The 22,094-nt window shown below is 35.2% G+C and overlaps 2 protein-coding genes and 1 long non-coding RNA gene across 3 annotated transcripts; 2 read left to right on the top strand and 1 right to left on the bottom strand.

Moving 5' to 3' along the window:
• On the top strand, positions 3,256 to 4,075 carry LOC109849394. Its single transcript, XR_002249083.1, has 3 exons — positions 3,256 to 3,308; positions 3,401 to 3,565; positions 4,062 to 4,075. It is a non-coding gene; the product is annotated as an uncharacterized LOC109849394 (long non-coding RNA).
• LOC109846836 (protein FAR1-RELATED SEQUENCE 5-like) lies at positions 7,013 to 8,529 on the bottom strand. Its single transcript, XM_020416076.1, has 2 exons — positions 7,348 to 8,529; positions 7,013 to 7,048 (listed from the first exon to the last, which is right to left on the bottom strand). The coding sequence occupies exons 1-2, from the start codon at positions 8,527 to 8,529 to the stop codon at positions 7,013 to 7,015; spliced, it is 1,218 nt and encodes a 405-aa protein (XP_020271665.1).
• LOC109849215 lies at positions 13,750 to 21,443 on the top strand. The gene is made up of 4 exons (XM_020419032.1): positions 13,750 to 14,073; positions 15,888 to 16,063; positions 18,154 to 18,377; positions 20,419 to 21,443. The coding sequence occupies exons 1-4, from the start codon at positions 13,788 to 13,790 to the stop codon at positions 21,218 to 21,220; spliced, it is 1,488 nt and encodes a 495-aa protein (XP_020274621.1). The 5' UTR covers positions 13,750 to 13,787; the 3' UTR covers positions 21,221 to 21,443.

Raw genomic sequence — 22,094 nt, 5'->3', positions numbered from 1 at the left:
TTGTTTAAATTATCGTAATGAGATTGTTTAGTGAAATTGAAAGATGAACTTGAGGACGATTTTCTATAGATTTTGAACTTCTTATATGTGATAATTTGATAGCTTGTATGGACACGCCAACAATTCTCTCACGTGATACAACAATGGTTGAAGATGAGACAAATTTTGCGGATTTTTTATTTTGAGGGGAAATTTAGAACAAAAGAAATCTTATATTTTTAACACGTAGTTATATTCAATACATCGACAGGTTTGTTTTCTCTCTTTTCAGTATACGCACGCTCAGCGTCGCTACTGAAGCTCGCACTCGCCCTCGACATCCCCTCGTTTGGAGTTCGCTTCGACCTCTTCATCAGCCCTCATGACTTCGAACAAATTGAAAGCGTCAACGCCTTCGATTTCTTCAAAATCAAAGCCTTCCTCTTCTAAATGCAATAATCCTCTTACGTCGTAAGTAAATTTTTGTATGAGATATAATGTTTGTTTTAATATGCGTCGAAAGTTGAAATTGATGTCTCCGCCTACTGATGTATGTGTCAACAAGTCATTGCTTGATGAGATATATCATCTTGCATGTTTTGTTCCCCCTCTCCAAATCTGTTATGTATTATGTAGTTGCTTGATGAGTCATTGCTTGTTTGTTTAGATATAATGTTAGTGTTTATATGCGTGTTTTTTGGCAAGTAATATATCCTTAGCTATACATAATTTTCCCAATTATATTTATTTTTAACCTTCTAAATTATAATTCTCTTGTAGGGCTATGATAACACAATTAAGAATTCCATCCAATATTTGTTTTTTTGAAATTTAATTGATAAGCTTATAGTATTGGATGAAAGGCATACGAAATCTCTTGAGACGACACCTTTTCACAACTTTCTCCGGATACCGACATCATTGAACAATGAGCAAATAGCAATTGAATGCTTGATTCAAAAATTTAATCCTGATAAATGCTCATTTTTGATTGGCAATAAAGAATGTGTATTTGGTATAGAGGATATTCACCGAATTACCGGTTTACCAAAGGAGGGAATTCCAATAAAAATGAGTGGAACGGCGGCTAATACAATCTACACCCAAATTGTAAAGAATTATAAGACACTCAAGCAGAAGAAAGGTAGTAGGAGTAAACGCAAGAAGAAAGTCGATGATGAAAAGAAGGCGGTGATTTGGGGGATGCGCGATAGAATGGCTGAGATTATTGTAGAAATGGCTAATAAAGATCATGTAACTTGTGTGAAACTTATTGTGGCTTTCATTATCGGCTTCATATTATGCCCGCGGACATGTAGGACATGTCCTTTGTGGGCGTTTCGATATGCAGAGCAGTTGTCCACTTTGAATAAATATAATTGGTGTCATGCGGTGTTTACTTTTCTATGCAAAGAGATGAATAAGGCGAAGAAGTCTCTTAGTATGAGGAACTTAGGGGAGCGTTCATACGCTGGTTACATGGGTGGTTTTTCCTCCGTATTACTGGTGAGTTGCATGAGAATTACTTTGTAAAAATATTTTTGACAATGGTTATTGTTTATGCACATTCTAATTATATAGATTTTTTGTAGGTTTGGTTTTATGAAATAGTGGGAGAATTAGAGTATACTTCAGATATTGAGGGGCTACCGCTGATATTTTGTGTTAAGAATACCGGAAAGTGGAGGAGGACTACCATGAACAAATTATTCAGAGATCCAAAGTTTCTTACAGATATTGGCCAAAAGAATACTCCTCTTATTCATAGGGCATCGCCAGAAGTTTGTTCACATCTTTGCTCTAATAGTTCACTATTTTTATGTTCCTTTCTTTTTTTAATATCTTTATCTATAACTACAATATGAGTACTAATGCTTGTATATTTTTTGTGTTATAGGAATCACGGAAAGCTGAATTGATTGCAATAATTGCTAGGAAGACTGCCGAGTTGAATGAGCTCACTGCTGAATTACGAGAATTAGAAGAGCGTGGTGCTAGAGGCATAAAAAAGAATAAGGAGAAAGAGGATACGGTAACTGCTAATGCAGAGAATAAAAGCAAAGAGGATACAAAAGCTAATGATAATGAGAATGTGGAAGAGAAAGTGATAGAGGATAATGAAACCCACTTCAAGGAAAATATAGAAGAAGAAATTGAGAAAGTCGATATTGAACATGAATTGTGAGTTTCTATTCTCTTAGTTTTTGCTTTTTTAACTTTTTGTATAATGTTTGTGTATCTCTTTGTTAATTATATGCATTTCAACTCCTTAGAGATTTTTCTCAAAATGAGGAAGGTGGTAATGATAATAAGAGGGAAACCCCATCCATCAAACGGGCTGTCAGAAAGAGGAAGAGGAAGGATGGACCCTTTGTCACTTCACCCTATTTGCGTCTAGATCAACCCAAAGAAGTCACAAAGAAGAAACGCGTTATCCAGATCTTGGATAGTCCTGAGGGGACTCCTAAAAAGAAGTGCATAAATGAAGAAGGCTTCATACCTAGATCTCGCAACTATCCAGGAAAGACACTGGTCTCTGATTATGAGGACAAAGTAATAGACAACTTTCTACAACTGAAAATGACCAGGTAACTGTTAAGGACTTATTCTAATAATAATTCTTTAAATTAACTTAATTTTAGTCACAATTTTCTCACACGTACTTGCATATAGTGATACATACGTTTGGAAGTGTGCCGAAGCAAGTGTATCTCGCTTAGATGCTTATAGACTTTTAACAGGAGGTGAACTCAGTGACGATGTAAGTGCTAAATTGTGTCATGGTTGGTGGTTGATGTTGTATATATTAGTTATAAATATTTCACTCATTCATGGTAATTTTTGTAGGTCATCGATGCATTTGTTATTCGACTTTGTTATAAGATTGAGACAACTAATAGTTATGATCGAAAAATACATGTTACGAGACCTTGGCTTGCAGTAAGTATATCCCTGTTTTTTCATTGGATGTTGGTATTTATTATTATGTTTCCTTACATGGTTTACATTGATGCCTCTTTGTAGCAAGCATTTCTGAAAGGAAATATTGAAATGATGGCAAAACGAATGAAGGAAAATGTTTCTCAGCAGAAGTTTTGTGAGTGTGAAAGAATTTTGATCCCAATTGTCAGCTCCGGACATTGGCATATGGTAGAGTTAGTGAGGGAGGAGAAAAAATTCTATCACTACTCCTCAATCAAGTCTTCCCTTTATACCGCCGATGCTGCGAAATTTAAAAATAAGTTTATGAGTTTCATAGAGAGTAATTGGACGTTAGGGAAATTAGAGCACCATGAACTTGTGTCAGTTGCCGCTCCTCAACAAGGACCGTACATGTTTCATGCATTTACATTGTAATATTTTAATTTTTTCCTCGAAGGTAATTTTCAATGTCGTAATTTTGTTTTTTTGCTAAATGCAGAACCTTAGATTGTGGGATCTTTGTGATTGAATTCATTAATAGCATTGTCGAAAAGCGATCGATAACAATCTCACAAGGAGAGTGTGCAAAATACAGAGCAAAGTTTTGTGCAGCTCTCTTGTATGCACGCAATTCACCATATTTCTGACGATTGTAATTCACAAGGTAATTACTCAAATATTACTCTTTACACAAGCTAAAATAGATGGAAGAGCATGTCATTAATTCCTTAATTTTCACCGTGGGATTCTCTTTGGGATGCAGAGAACGCCTTTGATGTTTGGTCCATTGTTTCAAGTTGGCTTAAATCTTCCACTCGCTGCAAGATGTGAATTGTTATTGTTGAAAGTTAACTGAGAGTAAAAGATAGCCTGCATATTCGGTGAAGTAAAGATTCACTGACTACAGTGCATGCATTGCATATGGTTGCAGTGAAAACTAAAATAAACTGCATTGCATGTAGTTGCATTGAAAGTAATAAGGTGACAGTAGCAGGCAAATTATATATTCTCTTTTGATCAGATCATTGATTGAAAGCATGGGTTGCCATATCATCAATTTAGGATTTTTCATTACTTTCGATGTTTCATCTTGCATACATACTTTAGATCTTTGGATTGAATTCTCGAATGATAAATCCTTATTGACTCTTTTGTTACAGGGTGGGTGTGATTCTTTTGGGTAGTTTTGTTTGCTGCCAAGAAAAGCAAGGTCCTCACCAAGCAATCTCTAAGCATAACAAGTTCTACAATATCAGCATATTCTTCTTCTCGTCGATCCCATCAAGATGCTCCCTTGAAATCTTCTGTGGGCGAATCTAATTAGCCGAAGTTTCTGCTTATTGTATCTTTGGCTATTTAGAAATGCTTCTCTCCCGTCCACTGTTGTTCTTTTTTAGTACATTAAATGGAAAAGACATGTTACTGTTTGGTGGAACTTCGGTTGTTATAGGTATCTAGATCTTGAAAACTTTACACTTGCTATGTTATGATATGGACCTGCTTAGAAATATATTAGTGCACAGACTATAAAAAGTGTCTGATGACACATTTTTTGTGGCCCTTTCTTTCGCAGCTATGGTATATTTTGTTGCTTTTAACTGATGTTCAGGTTGAGTTATATGCTTGTTTTGCTATTTTGTAGCATGTTGTTGAAACTTCGGCTAATTAGATATTGCAGAATAAGCAAAAACTTCGGTGGAACTTCATTTTATTTCATTCGGTGGAACTTCGGCTAATTAAATATTGTAAAGTTACTGCTTACTGTATCTTCGGTGGAACTTCATTGTAGCATTTTACATGGCAATATAAGTATACTCCAGTTCATTGTAGCATTATCTTTTTGTATATGCTATAAAATAAGAGCACATGTAAAATTGCAGAATGAGAGCGTGACTAGAGTTTTATACCAGTGTCTTGAAAACTTTACACTTGCTATGTTATGATATTGCCTTGCTTAGAAATATATTAGTGCACAAAATGTAAAAAGTGTCTGATGACACAATTTTTGTGGCCCTTTCTTTCACAGCTATGGTACATTTTGTTGCTTTTAAATGAAGTTCGGGTTGAGTTATATGCTAGTTTTGCTATGTTGATAAGATGACAGGGTGCAATATTCAATGTAAATCTAAAATTAGAGTATACTTATGAAAAACTTTTGTAACCCCTTAATCAATTTTTGTAACTCGTTAGACCAGTATTGTAACCCGTTGGTGAAGTTTTGTAACTCATAGTTCCGAAAAAAATTTGTAACTCCTTTAAAAAATTTTATAACTCCTTAGACCAGTTTTGTAACCCCTAAATAAAGTTTTGTAACTCTTACTTCTGGAAAAAAAAAATTTATAACCCCTTAATCAATTTTTGTAACTCGTTAGACCAGTATTGTAACCCGTTGGTGAAGTTTTGTAACTCATAGTTCCGAAAAAAATTTATAACTCCTTAAAAAAAATTTATAACTCCTTAGACCAGTTTTGTAACCCCTAAATAAATTTTTGTAACTCTTAATTCTGAAAAAAAAAATTTATAACCCCTTAATCAATTTTTGTAACTCGTTAGACTAGTTTTGTAACCCGTTGGTGAAGTTTTGTAACTCATAGTTCCGAAAAAAATTTGTAACTCCTTAAAAAAATTTATAACTCCTTAGACCAGTTTTGTAACCCCTTAATCAAGTTTTGTAACTCTTAATTTTGGAAAAAAAATTTATAACCCCTTAATCAATTTTTGTAACTCGTTAGACCAGTTTTATAACCCGTTGGTGAAGTTTTGTAACTCATAGTTTCGAAAAAATTTTGTAACTCCTTAAAAAGATTTTATAACTCCTTAGACCAATTTTGTAACCCCTTAATCAAGTTTTGTAACTCTTACTTCTGAAAAAAAAAATTTATAACCCCTTAATCAATTTTTGTAACTCGTTAGACCAGTATTGTAACCCGTTGGTGAAGTTTTGTAACTCATAGTTCCGAAAAAATTTTGTAACTCCTTAAAAAGATTTTATAACTCCTTAGACCAGTTTTGTAACCCCTTAATCAAGTTTTGTAACTCTTAATTCTGAAAAAAAAATTTATAACCCCTTAATCAATTTCTGTAACTCGTTAGACTAGTTTTGTAACCCGTTGTTGAAGTTTTGTAACTCATAGTTCCGAAAAAAAATTGTAACTCCTTAAAAAAATTTTATAACTTCTTAGACCAGTTTTGTAACGCCTTAATCAAGTTTTGTAACTCTTACTTCTGGAAAAAAAAATTTATAACCCCTTAATCAATTTTTGTAACTCGTTAGACTAGTTTTGTAACCGTTGTTGAAGTTTTGTAACTCATAGTTCCGAAAAAAATTTGTAACTCCTTAAAAAAATTTTATAACTCCTTAGACCAGTTTTGTAACGCCTTAATCAAGATTTGTAACTCTTAATTCTGTAAAAAAAAATTTATAACCCCTTAATCAATTTTTGTAACTCGTTAGACCAGTATTGTAACCCGTTGTTGAAGTTTTGTAACTCATAGTTCCGAAAAAAATTTGTAACTCCTTAAAAAAAATTTATAACTCCTTAGACCAGTTTTGTAACGCCTTAATCAAGATTTGTAACTCTTAATTCTGTAAAAAAAAATTTATAACCCCTTAATCAATTTTTGTAACTCGTTAGACTAGTTTTGTAACCCGTTGGTAAAGTTTTGTAACTCATAGTTCTGAAAAACTTTTGTAACTCATTAATTTTTGTAACTCCTTCCAAAATTATCAACTCACAAAATGAAGGTACACAAGGTTCAAAGAACACATAACTGCATCCATACATACATAATTTTATTTCAAATTTTCATATTATTCCGAATAAAATGATTACTCAGTACAACAACATTATCAACTCACAAACTTAAGATACACATGGTTCAAAGAACACATAACTCATTGTTTAAATCATCATATTATTCTGAAACATATTATTAATCCATACAACTACATTATCATCTCGCAAATTATGGGTACAAAAGGTTCAAACAACAAATAATTGCATCCATACATTAATAACTTTAGTTCAAATTATCACAATGTTCCGAAACACATGATGGTTATTGTAAGTCAGGGAAATACGCTTGCAAACTAATTTGTTTTAGCTCTCCATTAACTTTCTCGACCTCCACCTGCAACATTTTTCATCTACAAAAAAAAATAACTTTATTATGAAAAATGCATCGAAATTGGGGGGGGGGATCAAATTAAACCACATTATCATCCATACATACATAAATCTTAAGGGAAAAGTGAATAAATCAAATTGTGAACATTCAACCGAAACACATGCTTTGTTTTGGCCCTCCGTAAACTTTGTTTTGGCGATGCCGTTAACTTTCTCGACCTCCACGAGCAACATTTTTGTTCTACAAAAAAAATTGCAACTTTATCATGACAAATGCAAAGACATTGAAAAAATATTAAATCAAGATTAAGTATAATACCTTAGCTAAAGGATAACTCGTTATATAATGTCCTTTTCCCTTACAAAACCCACAAAATCTTTGTTTTTTTATACTCTTTTCTTGTGCTATCTCCACTCCCGACTTAATTCTAGTAGCATGTGCTGGTCGTCCCTTCGTGGCAACAGGCTTATCTGGATCACGAATAGTGATTTGAGTTGCTTCCTCTATAGAGATGGGTATGGATGAAGTAGGCATCTTGTTGCTGGCATTGCTCTCATTTCCATCATCGTTATGTTCCTTGTCTTTATTGTAATTCTCAACTTCTTCAAAAAAAGAGTCTAAAAGAGCACTAAACTTATCATGAAGTGTACTTGAAGTCAATGTGTCTTCTAGTGCCTTGTTGCATCTACTCCTAAGAGCCCAATGTTTAATGATAGAGAGTTGGTCTTTACTATTTGTAATGCAATTTCTAACAACTCCAAACCCAACATGTCTTGCATTAATTGTCCATCGTTGCATAATATATCTTGATGGAATTTCTAATACTTGCTTCTTTACTAAAATGTGCAAGCTATGTTTGCATAATATACCTTCCATCTCAAATCTTGCACAAGAACACTTAATTCTTTTTTCTTTGGATGCATCGAAGACAACATGATGCTTTTCTACCTTCTTGCTTCCAGCCTCCCTATCTATATTCCAAACGGCATAAGTAACACTTGCGCCATCCTTCGACAACCTCTCATGAAGCATTGAGTAACTATCCTTGAGTTCTTTCTGAAAGATAGTAAACATATTCTTTGTATAATTCTCCCTAGCTTGTTTTTCAATTGGATGATCAATTATCAATGTAGGAATTGTGTTTGTGGACTTAAAATCTTGCTCAAGTTCGGCCGCTCGTCGAGCTCTGACAGCATTATCATATTGCTTAACAAAATCATGTAACTCGGTATTTGCATTATTGGAATTAACAAAGTGATCAAAAAAAGCATTAATTCCCTCACTCCGCTGAGTAGATGTCATTCCTGCAGTAAAAGTATCTTTAAGATACACAGGAGCCCAATGATCTCGATGATTGTATAAATTAACTAACCAGCTCCTTTTATCTGCACCATATTTATCCCTCATTTCTTCCCAGCGCTTTTCAAATTTTTCTTCTGATTTACTCCAATACCATTCGTAATACTTTATAAAAACTTCCTCACCAAAATCATAACGCATTGATTGAAGATTTTGTAATTATTCCTATGAAGGTGCCAAGAACAAAAGCGATGTCGAGTTTGAGGAAAAACTTTGTGAATTGCACTACAAATAGCTTTATCTTGATCAGTGATGATTGTTAATGGTGCTATACCTGACATACATTTCAGCCATTGGCTAAATAACCATATAAAGGTCTCCTCCATTTCATCGGTCAATAGTGCACACCCAAATAGAATAGATTGTCGGTGATGGTTAACGGTGATGGTTAACACCCGTAAATGGTGCAAACGGTAATTTTAAATTGTTTGTTCTATATGTAACATCAAAACAAACAACGTCTCCAAATTGCAAGTAAGAAGTCCTCGCCCTACCATCCATCCAAAAAACACTTCTCATCATCCCATAATTTTGTAAATCTAGTGCAAAGTAAAATTGAGGATCAGATACATTTTTTCTCTTGAAATTGACGAACTATGTTCACACATTCATGTCCGACATTGTTTCTTCGTTTAAACTTCTTAGATGACCTTGGCATTCTTGTCGTGTGAGAGAGCCTTGTTCATTTCCATGAGCAACGTCTAAAACCTTACAAATGGTAGAAGGCCGTAAACCTTGGCTGTCAAGAGTATCTATCAACCTTTTTGTCGCTCGAGATCGATGAAGTGTCCGATGCGAGTAGTGCTTCTTTACCCGATTTGGGGTGGTTAACATATGGCCATTATGATTAACGTTTAAACTTCGCACCAACCATTTTCCAGTACTTCTATCAAGTCCAATAACCATCCTTGCGTTGCATCCACATCTTGTATCACACTTTCGAATTATATTCCGACCATCTTCTCTTTTATCTTTTAAATATTTAAAGCCCTCTTTGTCACATACAAAGGTTCTAGATATGATTGCATCTTTCTTTCTCGACCGTGCTGTATGACCCTTGCGAATACCAAATCCCTTAAGTCTGGCATATGCATTGTAAAAATTATAACCTTCCTCCTGAGTAGAGAACTCCATTCCGATATATGGATCAACAACAAGATTACCTTCGCTATTTTCGACACCAATAGGGCCATCAACATTCTCCTCATGCTCGGATGCCTACAAAAATAGAGAAACAAAAATTATTAAAAAAAACCCAGTTCATGCTAAAAGACAAATATTTGGTATATGTCATTAGATAGCAGTACACTATAAATAATAGGGTATTATCACTTGAGGAAAAAACTTGCCGTAGATAGTTGATCATGGTGCTCGCCTTCAAGATCAAGCCCTATATGTTTGTTTTCATCTTCATCCATTGTTGTATCACGTGGGAGAATTGTTGGAGTGTCCATACAAGCTATCTAATTATCACATATAAAAAGTTAAAAATCTTTAAAAAATAGTCATCACGTTGATCTTTCAAATTCACTAGAAAATTTCATTATCCAAACTCAAAAACTAAAATCAACCACAATGAATAGTAGCTCAAATTGTACCAAATTCAACACAATCAACAAAGTTTAGGACCTAGTTGGGTGAATTTACTCAATTCGGTAACAGTTAGCTCAGAGTTTCTGGAATATTTTCAAATTGAGCAAACTAATCATTTTCACTGTCTTGCATCTTATTCTACATGAGAGCACCTAATGCTTGCTTAGTTCTTTTTTTTTAATTACTTGCCGGTAGTCTATATGAATGAGTGACGACGATGTGCACTATTGCAGTTAAGTCTATTGTTCTTGTATTTTGTTTCGAAGAGACATATACACCAATCTATTGCCTCATATTAGAACCCTGCAATCTTCTATGGTCCCTAGCCCTAATATTGCTAAAATGTCCACTTTGTATACCTGAGTTTGGAGAAAATGACTTTGAGGTGTTCACCACTGAATATTTGTTTCCCAAAGGATTGGTGAGTAGAGATTCATTGCTGTGCTAAAAGTTTGATGATAGGGAGGAGAATTTCTTTAGTAAATACGCAATGAATATAGAAATTAGAGACCAAGTTCCTGAGGTATTTGTTTAGAATTTGCTGAATACCAGGGGATCAGTAGCAATAGGAGGCTCACAATCATGTTGCCGTCTTCTATACTAGTTCTAAATTGACAAGTCTTCTTCATGTGTGCTTCCTTTTGTTTAAAACTTTCAATGAAATTTAACATCATACTGCAACCACAATTCAGCTATTTCTCTTCAAGTATTATTCATCTACAAGTTCTACTTCTTACTAGCTACTGTAACCTTGACCTTTTCTTAGCGCATTTATCTTAAAGGCCAGATACCATGATGTGGGTGAACTATAATCTTGACCAACTTTGTGCTGACCCTGGTCTACCATCGGCAACAACCAACTACTTGCTTCAGGAAACCTAGACTATTCCTTTCCAAATGTAAGAACATTGAATATTGTCGAATCTCTTGACACCAAAAATAGTGTGTTAGAAGCAAAGGATTGATAAGGTCAAGGGTGTACTTTCTTGACGACAAGTAAGAAGAATCTCAAAAAAAAAAAAAAAGTATGTGATATAGCATAAGAATTTAGTTCCTATGATGAATGATCCTCAATATAAACAAAGCTTGTGTTGTATATATATATAACTATATATATACAAGGAAACCAATATAATGTGTGCGTATATATGATTGAGCTTAAAGTACCAACACACATAATATAAACCTAAACTAATGTTACCCAAGGTTGATCTTGATCTTCATTGTAGCTCAACTTGGTAAACTTGGATGAAGCTTGAACTTGGATCTTCAACTTTGAATAGCAAGGCTTCAATCACTATTCCACCAACCTCCATTTGATATGATCGTTATGGCGCAATCCATCCATCCTCCAACACGTTGTTTGTCTATAATAAATAGGAAAACACATACACTAGACAAACAACATTAGTAATAAATTGTTTGTTAAATATCATCAAAACAAGAAGGCCAACAATTAATATTTGTTCTCATTCAAAATACTTGTAAAGTTAGATGAGAAGATAAAAGATTAATGAGCCCAGGGGAAGATCATAGCACGAGAAATCTAGGTCTAGCCTGATGCACAATTGACGTAGATGATGAAGACACCACTCCAAAACTACTCTAGAAAAAGATAAAAGTGAAGAAGACTTGATCTCGGCTCAATCAAAAATAAAACAGAATGAATAAAAGACAATATTTTCTTAATATTTTATAGAATAGCCTAATTTTTTGAGTAAAATTAGGAATATTTGGAAGAGTTTTTCACTAATTTTTAAATATTTTTATATACTTATTTTGTAAACATTTTATCATATAAAATTATAATAGAGTCAGCATTAATATTTAGTTTATGGTTTTTAATGAAGTCTATCAATGATTAGAAATAAAATCTATATTCTCTTTTGTGCCATTTTAACCACTTTTAATTAATTTTTAGGCTTATTTTTTTAATTATTCCTTTGCTATTATAATGCTATTTTTTCAAGTATTTTTTACTTTGCATCCGTTCAAAACATCTTTAACTTCAACTCTTTGAATGGAGATGGAGATTTGATGTCAAGGCCGCAGATTGTTTATTCAAGTCAAAATTTCCATATTCTCTTCTTATTTTCTTTGCCTTATCAGAAACTTCTAAGATGAAATTTTGGATAGAATATCAATTACAAAGCAGGGTTTTGTCTTAATTGTAAAGTCAGTATTTGGGCTTGGCCGAAATTTTCTGGATGGCTTCATTATTTTATTTGTTGCTAAGGTCATTCTTTTAATACATTGTACAAAGGATGGATTTAAGATGAATAAAGAAAAAGAACTCATTTCTAAACAGAAGTTTTGCTTTCTTTTTTCTGTGAAGTATAACTTATCAACATGAAACTTAAATTTAAGTGTAGCCCATTCAAACAAGCATTAAAAAAGATAAACAATCACAATATTAAATATTAGAGACATAAGTGAGTAAAAACTATTAAATTGAAAGTGAAGAAAATTTTTTTAATAAGAAAATAAACTAAAAATAAATAATTATGATATTTAACCACGTGCAATGCACGCACATAAAAACTAGTTGTTATAAATAAGGTAGTATAAAATAACTCATCTCAAATGGAAAAAAAAAATACCCTAGAAATATCTTATAACTTGATGAAACTTTACTGTAAGTGTACCTTACATAGTATTTATAATGATTAAGTTTAGTTTAAAATAAAAGGTGGTTAGTGTACAATACCCCTATATTAAGGTGGTTTCCAAGGAAAAAAAAAAGCCTTTTTACACAAACTAATCCAAACTCAACTTTCATTTCAACGTTACAACCACCTACTCCCAAATCTCACACCAAACTCTGCAAGAGTCGCATGCAAAAAAAATTTCCCACCCATCTCAACTGATTCCACTTCCTCACGCACAACCCCAGTCACCAAATGTCTGACACTAACTCACCTAACTCCAGATCCCGAAGCTGAGCTCGGTCACACCATCCGTATAACCGGCCACCAATCAATTTTTTTTTTCAATTCCGCTAATCCTCTCCGTTTTGCGAGCAAAAAACAAAAACATTTAACCTCGCTCCTCCCTTCCTCCCTTCCGCGATCCGCAAAGAAACTCATCTTCTAACATGGGGTGGCCAATCTCGCATCGAGATGAGGAATCGTGTCCCGATGCAATGGATCGGAAGCGTTCATGAGGGACGCGCCGTCGCCCCGCAACGCCTTCCGCTCGCCGTCGCCCACCGTTCGTCTACATCATGTCCCTCAAGAACTCCGGCGCCGCCCTTCAGCGACTTCGGCCACGGAGAGTCCAGAACATTCAAATCTCTTCCATCACCAGCCGGTCGCTCGATCTCGAAGGCCGCTTCGTCGTCGTCGTCCTCTGGCCTCGCTCGCTTCTTTGTGGTCCAACCGCCCATGACTCTCTCCGCCACGCGCGCGCCGCTCTCCGGATTTCTCCGCTCATCTTCACGCTGCAGAGGCCGCTACTATGGCGGAGATCCTCGAACAAGTTTAGCATTCGAAGTCGCTGGCGGATCCGGCAATTAACAGGATGAAAGGATGGGGAAATGAGAAGGAGGGAAGAAGTGAGGAGCCTCGGCTGAGGCGGGAAAGAGGAAGACCAAAAGCCCTGAACGCGCCCCGCGCCTCCTCCTCGCACCGGCACCGGATGCGAGAATGGGAACCGTGGGACTATTTCTTCGCGAATTATGATCGGGATGTTGCAAGGCGGGTTCTCTTGCATAAATGAGGAGAATCGACGGAGCCGGCTGAGCCCGAGAAAGGGGGTCGGGGAGCCGCCGATACCTCCTCCTCCTCCTCCTCCGCCGGAACGGCGCGATGATGAGCCTCCGGAGGGGGTTGCCGCCGAAGCCAGAGAAGAAGAATAAGAACCAAGGGGTGAATGTGCATCATCAGCACGCGGCGTCGGCGAGCGCGGTGGAGACAAAGAAGGGGAAGATGGCGGAGAGGACGGGGGCTGTGGAGAAGAAGAGCGTGAGCTTGTTGCAGGTGCTGATTGATTTGGATGATCATTTCTTGAAGGCTTCGGAAAGCGCACATGAGGTTTCGAAGATGCTGGAGGCAAATAGGATGCATTATCACTCCAATTTTGCGGATAATAGAGGTATTTTTAATTTTGGTTTTGAATTTGGGTCATTTGAGAAGTTTTTTGTGCAGTGACAAATATTCTCAAGTTATGGTCATAGATAATAGTTAGATTTTAAGTGTTTTGAACTTCAATTACCTTCAATATTGTGAGGTGTTTGTTGGTGTTGGGGATAGAAGTTCTTATGAGCAATATTTGGTTAATTGGGAAGCCTTATTGTAGGAGTCAATTCATCATATTTGCATTAATGAATTGATGAGGTATCTTACCTATAGAAAGGACAAATATTGTACATCACTTGAACGTACAAGGTCCTACACGCGTTAAAAGGAATTCTGCACAACAAAAAATCTTTCGTGGGCTAAGAAAAATCTGCTAGCTTCCACAGATTTCTAGAATCAGTGCAAAGATTATAAATTTGGCTGAAAGCTGATTTTGTTTTCTTCAATACAACTATAGGTTCAAGCTAAGAGGCATGGGCAAGCACGCCATGAGTGTCTGTGTTCAACTCTGTCTGGACTCAGATCCAATGATAGTTTGTTTCTGTTAAGATTTTGTGTCTAAATTTCAGACTTTTAGGATGTTTTAGATATATATCAGAGTCTTTTCTGTAATCCCATTGTGTTCTGCGCCTTAACCTAGAATAAATAAAGGAGAGCTTTGTGTTGTAAATAAGTTGATAATAAAAGACCAGTCAAACAATGTATTCTCTAAAGGAAAACACCAAAATCTTATAGTAGTGAGATCTCCTTTTCTACATAAATTCTGAGATAAACGCTAGAAATCTAAAATCCTATACAGATCAAGAGGATGATTATTGGACCTTCGGGAGATGTGAGAAAGATAGATAAAGAATAAAACTTTCCCTTGTTATAGTTGTCAAAATTTTGAAGTGAGCGCTACAAAATAAAAGGATGGGAGTTTAATCTCATAAAATCCTTATTTTCTGTACTTCTTCAAACATAATCAATCAGATTGGAGCAAGCAGATTTTTGCCCAATTGACAGTGTGTAACAATTACAGGACAAGGTACTATTTTGGACGAAGAAGTACCGGAAGAAGGGCATAAGTAGAGTAGAGAAGGTCCAGACAGTGGGTTTGGATCACTATTGGAGAACCCCATATTGGGAAGAACAACTTCCTTGTTCAATAAGGACGCATCGAACAGGATTAGGTTTGGCAAGGCCTATCTATTTATAGACAGCTGTGGAGTGAAGCTGTTTTTTTTGTGGCTAGGCAGGGGAAGCAATATAAGTGTAACATATATGTACCAGAACTACATATATGCACCATTGTCGAGAATGTACTTGCATAAGCTGCTGTATGCATATCCTTCTTTAACAGAAGCATATCCATGGGCATGCTATTATGCTGGACTATGCACGTAAGCACTATAAGGGGATGTTTCAGAAGAGGGTACCTGCAAATTTTGATGCTTCTGCATCAGAAGTTTATGGATATAACATATCTAATTATTTCCTTGCCTGCTTCTTTTGTATGTAAATGGTATCCGCTATAATGTAATTTTTCCTTCTTCCATTGCATATATTTAGATACCTACTCATGTGTGATTGCAGTAATTTGTTTAGTGAACTGAACTCTATTATAATTTGCATGAAATTTCATGTCCCACCATGCTTTGACTCCATTGTAGCTTGAAGGTAAGCAGCCTGGGATGACCATTAGAAGGACTGCAACTTTAGGTTCTTACTGAATCTATCTTAATTTCATTATTTGATGTACTTGCTCCATTTACAAGGTCATTTTCAGCCCTTTCGAGTTGTTTATGTTCATGTAGATTTTATAAGAAAATCATCTATCCTTTACTGCAGGGCACATTGATCACTCTGCGAGAGTCATGCGGGTCATAACATGGAATAGGTCCTTTAAAGGCATGCCTAATAGAGATGATTGGAAGGATGATTTTGATAATGATGAATGGGAAACACATGCCACTGTTTTAGATAAAATGCTTGCATGGGAAAAGAAATTATATGAAGAAGTGAAGGTAGGTTTCCTTTAAAAAGGAACACATAAATCATTTACTTTTTACCTAAAATATTGGTGTGTCTCTTCCATTAGGTAACATATTTCTATTCCTTTGCTTTTGACACCAACCTTACTGATAGGGAAGTGCTTTGATTGAGAATAATATTTTAGAATATGAAATAATGTAATAGTTAATAGCTCTTTCATTACATAGTTTGTGAAATTTATATATTTGGAATTTTGTAGTCAAAAAGTAAAAGAATTATATGAAGAAGTGAAGGTAGGTTTTCTTTAAAAAGGAACACATAAATCATTTACTTTTTACCTAAAATATCGGTGTGTCTCTTCCATTAGATAACATATTTCTATTCCTTTCCGTTTGACACCAACCTTACTGATAGGGAAGTACTCTGATTGAGAATAATATTTTAGAACATGAAATGATGTAATAGTTAATAGCTTTTTCATTACATAGTTTGTGAAATTTATATATTTGGAATTTTGTAGTCAAAAAGTCGTTTGTTTTGCTATCAGTGGGATTTGTTGGACATGTTCCTTATACTCTTGTAATGAAATATAACATTGAGAAAATTTCACAAACCCCCCACTCCTCTAAACTTCGGGTTTTGCACCAAAACCTACTAAACTTTGAAAATTAGAGAAAACCTCCATTAACTTCTTTCACTAAAATACTAGGACTGGTGACAGTTAGTTTAGGATATACCATGGGCCATAAAAAGCATGTAACATTTCCCTCCTTGCTTATACCTTTATCAAAAACACAAAAAAAGAACTAGTAAGACCAGCATCGGGCTTCCGTTATCCCGAAGTTAGAATATATAGATTAATATAAGCAATTAAGCGGTGTACATCCTCCTCATAATATCCAAATTGGCATAATTCTCCTCCATCTTACATCCATTAGGATTAATCACAGTTGTTCGCATTCATGTAGATATTAACTTAATCTCGAGTGGCAGTGCATCAACTATCAGGTTTGACAGTTTTTCAGTTAGGAGGGTTCCTCTTCTGTTCTCATCTTGGTACATTCCAGACTACAAATGGTAGACACTAGGAAATAGAGTCTCATACACTGCAAGAAACCAACACACCGGAAAACTTCATATCATTAGTGAGTGTTAACATATTGTGCCTTCATTCTGCTGCATCTACTATTTCATTTACAGTGGCAAACTGGTTATGGTGATTACTAGGTTTAGTTGGTAGTCTCTCACTGCTCATCGCAAAAGATTCTTGTCCATGACTGACTGCAGAGCCTGTAGAGTGCAATCATGTCAATTTCCATACAATACCTATTGTTAATTTTGTTTCTTGCATGAACCTATTATCATTATCTGTACTATTATATTAAAAACTTAGTGGGGTACCAAAAAATTTGGGGACATTTTACATCCCAATATAAATGTGAGGCGTATATAGGTAATCTTCTCTTCTCTTCTTTTCTTTTCTCTTTTTTTTTCTAGAACATTCTAAAGTATAACATGAGTATCCAACTAGAGCTTACTAATTAAATATCTATCAAAAATTTGTGTTGTTAGAGATATAAATATAATATGATAATAATTAGATATGAATGAATATAAATACAATAATTAGAATTTCCATATGTTTTAATCTACATATTATTGAAAGTCAAAATATACCTTCATACTTGGGATTAAAAATAATTAAATATAATAATTTGATGATAAATTATGAAACATACTCTTCTTTTTAACATTATCTAAAGTGCTCATAGGATGATATTTTGAAAATAATCCACCAAATTATGATGTACCCTATTTTCTTTCATTAAAATCACATTATCGATCAAAATGAAATATCTGGATACCCAATTTCATAGAAGGTAACATAAAATAACTCATCTTCAATGAAAAAAAAAATTATAGACTTATCTTACGAAACTCGATGGAACTTTACTGTAAGTGCCCCTTTTATATAAAATTTGGGAGGATTAAGTTTTCACATCTGTTGCACCTGCATTTGCACATGCAATAATGCTAGTTATCACTTATTTTTCATTTAGGTTTCAAGGTTTCTTATTTCTGGCATGGCTATTCACTTAGAAATTACTCTTGCTGAGGTCAGGCAGGAGAGCTTATGAAAATTGATTACCAGAGGAAAGTTGCTTTACTGAATAAGCAAAAGAAACGTGGTGCTAGTCCTGAGTCAATTGAAAAAACCAAAGCAGCTGTCAGTCATTTGCATACTAGATACATAGTTGACATGCAGTCCATGGACTCAACAGTGCATGAAATCCAACGTTTACGGGATGAACAGCTGTACCCGAAGCTTGTTGAGCTTGTTGATGAGTAAGTAGCTTGCAACTCTTTTGTTTTGCATTGCAACTTCAGAAAATGCTTTTGATTAGTTGTATTGTTATTCTTGGTTCTAGTTTCATGGTAGCATTGGCATAACACAGCTACATTTTTGTTTGTTTGTTTGATTGTTTGTTTGTGCAAGTACAACCTTGATAATGTTCTTTGAGGCAGTGCTTCTATTCATGTTTATTTTTGCCCATAATGCTTATCCAAAATTCTGAAAGGCTGAAACTATTTTCTTTGCCACATCCTATCAACAAACCCTTCATGCGGTCTTAATTCCAAGTGTGCTCCCATGTGTACGGCACTATATAGACCTTGCTGCTTTTCCTCTGTTCCCAATCTGCATAAACGGAGAGTTTATTAGAAATGATACAACATTGTGCAAGCACAGTTAGGATAACTGATAATGTTGTAGGTAATGGAGATATAAGGTCTAAAGTTAGGCTTAAACTACCTTGGATTGAGACAATTAAGGAGGATACTCTTTATTTGACAAGATGACCCTTAACCAATGGAAGAAAAGGATTCATGTTGACAATTTTGAAAATTGGGATGAATGCTTCTTGTGTTTGTTGTTAGTAATCATTTGTGAAGGGAATTTTCTTTGCTAGTTGTAGACCTTTCGATTCATTAGCTTGCTATGTTACTTGAATCCATCCTCATCAATTGCCATTGTGTGAAATGTTACTGCTGCACTGCCAGTGGTTTACCCATAACAGGGCCTTTAAAGCCAGACTGCTGGTGGCTAATATTGGCTTAACAAACTTTTATGGTTCCTTATAGTTAAATATGGGACTGAGCATTAGCTCACCTGACGATATGGTAAGACGAATCTAAGGAATGTGGTTGGAATGTGATTTCAGCACAATGTAAGAAGAAATAAGTGAAAAGTGCAAATTGACGTTCAAGAAATACCTCGCTGCAATCATGTTTGGCTACCTATGATTGATCATTTGTCAACGTTATGAGATTTAGAAAGATGTGGTTTATTGGATCAGAGCAGTATGATGAAAGTGGAGAGATGCTTTCAAAGTCCTATTTTATTGTAGAACATCCATTAAATTATAAAGAAATTCAAGAGATTGGCTGTAAGACTAGCTTTGCTTTTATGGATTAGAGTGCAGAATAACTTGTATAATAAGAAGAAATGGGAATGCTACTATAGATGAGTGAAAAAATACAATAAGAGTTAAGATGAGAAATGTGCACATCCATAAAAGATAAGAAATGTGTGCATCCATAAAAGATGGAAGTTTCTTCTATTGAGGATAAAATAAGGGCTTTAACCATGTATAATGGAGGCCACCAAAATGAGTCAATTTGGAAAAGTGATAGGATTAATTTTAATAGAGCAAGGAGGACAAGAGATAAATGCAACGACTTGGACACAATCAAGAAGGATGTGAAAATGATTAAATACAGCGAGATGATAACCCTTAATAGAACTGAATCAAAGAAAAAAAATAATGTCGCCAATCACAAAAATGTGAGATAAAGCTTTATTGCTAGTATTAAATATAATCTGGTGTTGTCCAATTCTATGCACATTTTCATCATTCTTGTCCTGTTTGACCATCAGGAGATCTCTTCCTATTCTTCTCTGTGCATGGAATTCTCGTTTGCCACTCCCATTTGGAAATTAGGTGAAAGAGCTTCGTAGATATAATGATTCAACCACCATTTCAAGAATTTTGTCGAGATCTTCTCATTTTCAAAAACAAGACGTTCCCTTGTTCTGACACTGTTGTTCAATACCAAACTTGTTATGACTGATCTGCACATCTTAACCCTTTTGATTATCTTTACCACGACTCCACCATCAAGTCTTCATATCTTTACATGCTTCTTGTCAGCTTTCTTTTAGGATCGTCTTTTTATCTGCCAATTCTTTTTTCGTATTAGGTCTATCAACACATCTTCATTCTCCCTACAAACATGAGAGAATTGGACTAAAGAATTAACAAATATGACAGACTTTCTATTATAAAATCTTCATTAATTAATAATTATCATGCTGTCTCTTAATCAGGATGGCCAAAATGTGGGAAACCATGTATTCTCAGCACGACTCCCAGCTGAAGGTTGTTACCGACATCAGATCCCTGGACGTCTCAACAACAGCCAGAGAAACAAGCGAACACCACCATGGTCGCACCGTTCAACTGTACGATGTTGCTCGTGAGTGGCACTCTCAACTTCAAAAACTCATAAGCCACCAAAAAGAGTACATCCAAGCACTCAACAGCTGGCTAAAACTGAACCTAATCCCAATAGAGAGCAACTTAAAAGAGAAGGTCTCATCACCTCCAAGAGTTCACCGTCCTCCAATCCAAGCTCTCCTTGTTACTTGGCATGAGTATATGGAGAAATTACCAGATGAGCTAGCTAAAAGTGCGATCCAAAGCTTTTCTGGGGTTATAAATACTATAATGCTTCTTCAACAGGAAGAACTGAAGCAGAAAGAGAAGTGTGAAGAGACTCGGAGGGAGTATGTGAAAAGGTCTAGAGCTTTTGAGGATTGGTACCATAGGTATTCTCAGAAGAGGGCACAATTAGGTGAAGATGTAGAGGGGGAGAACCCTGAGGCAGGAAATCAGAAGGATTTGGTGGCAGAGAGGAAATTTGTTGTTGATTCTTTGAAGACTAAACTGGATGATGAGATTGAAGCTCATCAGAGACTTTGTAGACAGGTTAGAGAGAAGACCCTTGGGAGTTTGAAGTCACATTTGCCGGAGCTTTTTAGGGCTATGTCAGACTTTGCGCTTGCTTCTTCGGACATGTATCGGAGTTTGGGGTCCATACCAGCTGCCCATAATTCAGAACTTGACTAGTTCGAGAAGGCAAATGTATAGAAGAAATCTTAGATGCGCCTAAAGTATTTTCTTTCTTTTTTTCTAATTTATTTTGCTCCATATTGGGATTTGTTTTGGTGATGTTTAGCCACTAAAAGAGTTGGGCGTTTAGATTGTTATTATATTATTGTTGTTATGATCAACAGATTTGTATTTGTAATAGTTGATGCGTAGTCTTCTCCTGTTTGCAAGTTGTTCTGTATATCCATAAGACTGTGGAATAGATTTATATAGTAATCTTTATACATTTATTTACATATGCTATTTTATTGTTATATATGAATTTAACAAAACTATCATTTGTTGCATACGTGAACAAATGACACGTGCATGCATGAACAAATGATAGTTTAGTTAAATTCATACATGAACAAATTATAGTTTTGTTAAATTTATAACAATAAGACAGCATATGTATGCACGTAGTTAACAAAACTATCGTTTGTTCGTGTATGTATCTTTTTTGGGTGCCTTACTACTGCAAATAAGAAGCTATTTGTATAGGAAACAAAGCGTACTGCAGACTTGCCACCAGCCTGAATAAATAGAGCAGAGACTGTAACGACGTTTTATCGTATCATGGCACGTACTATCAGTGTTTTTACTGTATCTATTTTTGTCAATATTCATATGCATGCACGCTTCGTAGAAACCAACACTTAGTTATATATAGTTTTACTGTATACATATATATACATATATATATACATATACATGTGTGTACACACACACACATATATATATATATATATTATATATAAATATAATATATATAATATATATACTATAGAAGAGGAGAGGAGAGAGAGGATGGGTTGACTTGGTACCAAAGCACCCGGCACACAACAATTTT

The sequence above is a fragment of the Asparagus officinalis genome, chromosome 7 (assembly GCF_001876935.1).
Source record: "Asparagus officinalis chromosome 7, Aspof.V1, whole genome shotgun sequence".
Taxonomy (NCBI): domain Eukaryota; kingdom Viridiplantae; phylum Streptophyta; class Magnoliopsida; order Asparagales; family Asparagaceae; genus Asparagus; species Asparagus officinalis.
Note: the sequence above shows the minus strand (reverse complement) of the source record. Positions and strands in the feature narration are given on the sequence as shown.

Coding starts and splice junctions, on each gene's coding strand:
- LOC109846836 (XM_020416076.1), bottom strand. CDS start 8,529: ATGCGTTATGATTTTGGTGAGGAAGTTTTTATAAAGTATTACGAATGG. Junction 7,049..7,347: donor CGAGTTATCCTTTAGCTAAG/GTATTATACTTA, acceptor TTTTTTTTGTAG/ATGAAAAATGTTGCAGGTGG.
- LOC109849215 (XM_020419032.1), top strand. CDS start 13,788: ATGATGAGCCTCCGGAGGGGGTTGCCGCCGAAGCCAGAGAAGAAGAAT. Junction 14,074..15,887: donor CAATTTTGCGGATAATAGAG/GTATTTTTAATT, acceptor CCTTTACTGCAG/GGCACATTGATCACTCTGCG. Junction 18,378..20,418: donor CTTGTTGAGCTTGTTGATGA/GTAAGTAGCTTG, acceptor TCTCTTAATCAG/GATGGCCAAAATGTGGGAAA.